The sequence below is a fragment of the Amaranthus tricolor genome, chromosome 15, assembly GCF_026212465.1.
Source record: "Amaranthus tricolor cultivar Red isolate AtriRed21 chromosome 15, ASM2621246v1, whole genome shotgun sequence".
NCBI classification, from domain to species: domain Eukaryota; kingdom Viridiplantae; phylum Streptophyta; class Magnoliopsida; order Caryophyllales; family Amaranthaceae; genus Amaranthus; species Amaranthus tricolor.
The window spans coordinates 16,350,251-16,356,095 of record NC_080061.1 but is presented as its reverse complement, the minus strand read 5'-3'; the positions used below and the strand labels follow the sequence as shown (position 1 = coordinate 16,356,095).

Genomic DNA, 5,845 nt, shown 5'->3' with positions numbered 1-5,845 from the left:
AGGATCAACCGAATCTGAAAGTGAAGATGGTCAAGCTCACTTATGTCTTATGGCTAATGATGACAAAGATGATGATCTAGATCAAAATCATAAGGAGGTACTTGACTTTCTTAACTCTGGTTCTAAGGACGAATTAGTAAAAGCTCTCTTTGAGATGTTTCAAATTGAAAAAATCTTAAAAGATGAGAAAAATATTCTAGAAAATAGAATTCGTTACTAAGCCGAAGGTTGTGAAGATCTTATAAAGAACAGAATCTCAGCCAAACGAAAAAGCTCATTGATCTTAAGAATGAAAATAATGATATTGTATCCAAGCTCAAGACTCTAAGACATGAGTTTGAGAAAAATTTGCAAGCCCTAACCAAGTTAAATGATTCCGAATCTAAATTTATAAAAATGCTTACATGTCAAAAAGGATCTAATGATAAACGTGGTATAGGTAATAATAATGTCACACATGACTATAAGAGTAAAACTACATTTGTTAAGAGTGCATACAAACATAGACGCATACCTACTTGCTCCTTTTGTTGCAAAGAAGGACATCTTAAGTTTGCATGTCCATACAGACATAAGGACAATTATATTAGTAAGAATTCCTTTCCTTTTGAATTAAGTGAGCAGATAAAGAAAATATGGGTTTCTAAAGGGACAAGACCACCTAACATGGTTTACCCCGAATATGGTTCCAAATTTGTCACTTGGTTAGCTAAGTAAAGTTTAGAAAGGTTATTTATTTTGTTTTGTAGGAAAAGCAAAAGTGGATCTTAGATAGTGAATGCTCAAGACATATGTGTAACACCCCGAGATTTTATTGACGTAATTATTTAATATTTTAATAGTTTTTAAAGATTTTACAATTATATTTAATTATTTCTGAAATTAGTTTTAATAAATTTCTTGCACACAAGAATTTAAATGTTAACTTATATATATATATATATATATATATATATATATATATATATATATATATATATATATATATATATATATATATATATATATATATATATATATATATATATATATATATATATATATATATATATATATATATATATATATATCAAAAATATAGTTACGATTTCTTAAATAAAGAGGTTCGAATCAAAATGATTATTTTATTAAAATGTGTGAGGCCGCGAAGGTGAGTCTCTTAGTTGGGTCTCGCAAGAAAATGAATCGAGATAAAATAAATAAATAAATAAATAAACTTAATTATAAATAATAATAATAATAATAATAATAATAATAATAATAATAATAATAATAATAATAATAATAATAATAATAATAATAATAATAATAATAATAATAATAGCAATAACGAGTATAAAACCCGTGAAAACCCTAAATGCTCAAGAAAGAGCCGTCACTCTCCTTCTCCTCCTTTTCCTTCTTTCTCCCTTCTCCTATGCACTGCTTCTTACTTCCCCATCCAGCTGTGCCCTCGTTCTCCTCGCAACCGGCAGTCGCGCCACTATGACCACCACCAGCTGCTGTTCAATTTAAGGCTCTCTCCAGCCAGTCTTGGCTCTCGTGCACCACCACCACGACTTTCATCCTCCTCTTCACCATTCTTGCTAGTTTTAATGTTTGTAAGCCATCTCCTCTTCTTCTACTTGACTCTTGTTGTTTTCAATTAAAATTTTTATAAAGTTTATGAGTGTGATGTTGATTTTTATGTTATTTTTCATTGAATTCTTTTGTGGGTAAGAGTTTGATTGATGAATTGAACCTATTCATGATTTAAGGTTTGAAGTGTGATTAGAAATTATAGGATGTGTGTTGATTGTGTATTAGTTTGGTTTAATCTTATCATAGGTAATCGAAATAGTGTTATCTTTGAACATGAAATAATTGGAGTTTGATTTAGAAATGAGATTACTAGTAAGGTGTGTGTTGTATGCTACTTTGGTGGTGTGGTGATTAATTAAATAACCTTATAAACTGTTTTAAGACTTGGTTGATTATTGTTGTGGTAATTAGTAATGATTTTGATTATAGTTAACTATGGAAACGGTTTTGGTTGTTAATTGGGAGTAGTAGTTTCTAATTGTTAGTGGTTTAGTTGTGAGAGTTACTAATACCTCATTAGATTGTTATTGAAATCATAAATACATAATTGTGAAAAGCCATGAACATAGTGTCAACTGTTGAGAATTATTAATGTTACTCGTATAATGTCTTGATTTTAGTTCTTCCTAGCTTTGGAGAATATAATAAATGATATTGCGATGTGATAACCTTAAGATTCGTCCTTGTCGTCATATTAGCACTACATCAACATTAAGTGTGAATCGTCGCTTTATATTAAGACGATGTGAACCGTTATAACTCAAAGTTAGTTGGTATAATGAAACAGTCGAAATAATCCTTTTATTCTTTGCCAATGGAAAAACTTGTGTTATTGTTGAACTAACGATTATGTTTGGTGTTGAATGAGATGCGTACGTGCTAGAAGTAATTGAAAACTTGTTGTGAATGGATGATAGTGGTTACCTTTTTGTTTCTAGCTGGTATGACAAAGTAGTTAAGAGAGCTTATAAGTTCTATTCCTAAAATGTATAGGTTCCCAGTTTATAAGAGGAAAGTAGACCCTTAGTTGGGTGATTTTTGTAACTTGTGGTCGTGCAGTGATGCTCGCAGGTATGTACACGCAGTAATTGATTATTATATTCGTTGTTTCAAAGTATTATTCATATGTCAAGATTATATCCATTGCACTAGAATTATAGAGCGCCAGAAAGTAAAGTATGCTAGTGTATAGTCATAATAGTTAAATAGGCAAGTAGAATGAAAACATTAGGAGAATATGAGAACCTACTTCTATATAGTAGAGAACGCACCATGGTTGTGTGTGGTATCGAAGTGAGTTCCTACTTATTGAGCCTTGATGTATGATTAGTTGGCGTTACTCAACTGGATTATGTCCGGTTGATTTAATAGTCCCCTAGGTGAGGTTCGACGGGACCACCGTAAGGGGGGTATGAGCATGCTTGGGTCACTGGGCGCCGGATGGCTGATACCGCCCCTTGACCGAGGCGATACCATGCGAGCCTTGCAAACCCCAATATGGTGGCCTTTTCACTGGTTTAGTACCCCAGTGTGTTAGTTTTTCCCGAAGGTAGGACCCGAGAGGGTCAGTTGGAGGGGGCATGAGCTCATACTTTGCCATGAATAGAGAAAGGATTCACTACCCTTGAAAATATTTCGAAGGATTAATATTTTGAAAGAGAAAGTATGAGTAAATAGAGGTGTTTAGATAGATGAGTAGACTGGCTATTGCCATACTATACTGTTGTCTATAGTTTTGTTCCATGACTCTAATTGTTATAAGTTTATTGATTACTGACGTGTACGTGTTTGTTGTTGTTGCTCATGACTCTCTATGATGTTCCTGCTATGACACATTTGACTATGGTCATTATGTTGAGCAGCAAGAGGATCATAGCTTGACATGACAGGTATAGGAGCTACTTTTGCTTTGCATTGGGGAAAAGAGCGGAGTACGATCGTAACAATTGAGTATAAATTGTCTAAATGCTTGTAGCTTCTATAATACTTGTAAAGTTTTCTTTTGGGGTTGTAAAATTTCTTTTGTATGGAGCCATGTGACTCCTCGTATGATCCATAGATCCGCTGCGTAGTTTTTGGATGTACAGTAGGGAGAATACTCCTTCAGTATCCGTCAGATCGGTGCGTTAACACTGGAACCATGATCCTCGTTAGAGTTGATGATTTATGAAGCCGACGATGATTCATTCTGTCGTGACGTATTCTTTTGAAAGACGTTATAGGCCTTACATTAGTTTAATCATGTTAATCATTTATATATATATATATATATATATATATATATATATATATATATATATATATATATATATATATATATATATATATATATATATATATATATATATATATATATATATATATATATATATATATATATATATATATATATATATATATATATATATATATATATATATATATATATATATATATATATATATATATATATTCTTAACACATCCTCAGTTTTAACCAAGATGCTGTCGAAATTTCCTCTCACTCACTTTTTAATTAATCATTAGTGTTTATGTTAAGTATTTTCCCTTTTCTTTTTATGTAACACCCGAATTTCCTCCCTTCCTTCACGATTCTGGTTTCGTTGAAGGGGTTGGAAATTCAGGGGTGTTACAATATGAGTGGTAAAGTTTCTTTATTTTTTGAAATAAAAGAAAGATGCAATGGCTCGATCACCCTAGGAGACAACGGTATATGCAAAAGTTTAGGTGTTGGCAAAGTTAGTAACAATCCCTCTAAAACTATTGATAATGTCTATTTAGTTGAAGGTCTAAAATTTAATTTGCTAAGTGTGTCTCAACTATATGATAAAGGTAATCAAGTAATATTTGATAAAGAAAAATGTGTTGTCAAAAATTATAACACCGAAGATACATTTATTACCGCCCGTGATAATGTTTATGCTTTGAATACTAACGAAATTGAAGCTCAAAATTTCAAGTGCTTGAAAGCTATGACAGATGATCCAAAACTATGGCATAGATGTCTTGGTCACATAAATACGCACACCATGCATGAATTGGTAAGTAAAGATCTAGTTAAGGGACTTTCATAACCGATTTCTAGCACGTTGTTAATACTAAGAACCAAGTTATACAAACAATATTTATTATCACCCTAATACTACTACAACGAGTGTAATGGTAAGTTGGGGATCGAACCACAAGGACAAGGGATGCTAAACTAAAGACTTGTTGTGGGAAGGTTATATGGAAGGTTGGTTGGTGGGTGAAGTTAACTAATAGTATGAATAAAAAGCGAAACTGAACAATGAAAGACAAGCGGGGAGTAGACTACGTCCACCCTAGGATGGTCTATTAGAAATAAAGATAAGCTAGGTCAAGGGAGTTCGAATGATAATCAATCAAGACACTCTAGATATCAAGAGGAAGTTGGTGACTCTATAACCGACACGAACGACCTATAATCGCCCTATGTCTCTCTAGGAGTGGCAGGACAAGATTCGACTCGAATATCTACCAACAACCATCATCAATCTCAACCTTAATCCTAAACATTGAAGACAAGACCAAACCTAGGGTTTTCCTAACCTAAAACCCCTAAAGACACTACTCTAACATACTAGAGGTAAAAGCAATAAACAAGGAAAGCATTGAAGGAATTAAAGAACATGAAAGCATTAAATCTAAACTAAGAAAGCATTAAACGAAAGCATTAAAGGAAATCAATAGAAGAAAGCAATAGAAAGCAATAAAGACATTAAAGCATTAAAGAAATAAACTTACATAAATGAAGTGACATGAAAGTAGATGAAAGCATGAATAAGAACTACAAATTCATATTAGGGCAAAAACTAGAGAAATCATTAAAGGGGTTGATGTTCTAAAATGAGGCACAAAGGCACTCAAACAAGGCATCCCCACTTTTACAGAAATAAGGGGAATTTATAGGCTAAGAAACAAAAGGGGTAAAATAAGGGGAATGGTGTTTGGATTTGGTCGAATCCTTGTTCTCCTTGGCCCATTTTCGTCTTTTGAAGCTTTGGATGCCTTCTGGACTTTGCGGGGACCTTGGGGAAGACTTGGAATGCTTAGGAAAGCATCGATACGCATGTCTAATCTTTGATCAAAGCATCTAAGTCTCGTATGCAACGTAAAATACCTTGAAATCTCCGAAAATACTTGAAATCACCTCAAAACACCATGGAGACAAGAACAAGGTAAAATCATGCGTAAAGTGTGTAAAAAGCATTCTAAAACGCGAGACTCGACACTACAATGAGGAG

General features: G+C 32.9%; 1 protein-coding gene across 1 annotated transcript in view; it reads left to right on the top strand.

Moving 5' to 3' along the window:
• Window positions 1-396: 396 nt before the first annotated feature.
• The window catches only part of LOC130801094 (photosystem II D2 protein-like), a 16,220-nt gene continuing 10,771 nt past the window's right edge, over window positions 397-5,845 (top strand). Inside the window, exon 1 of the mRNA XM_057664855.1 lies at window positions 397-639. Within this exon, the coding sequence (XP_057520838.1) occupies window positions 397-639 (243 nt within the window). The remainder of the gene's footprint in view (window positions 640-5,845) is intronic.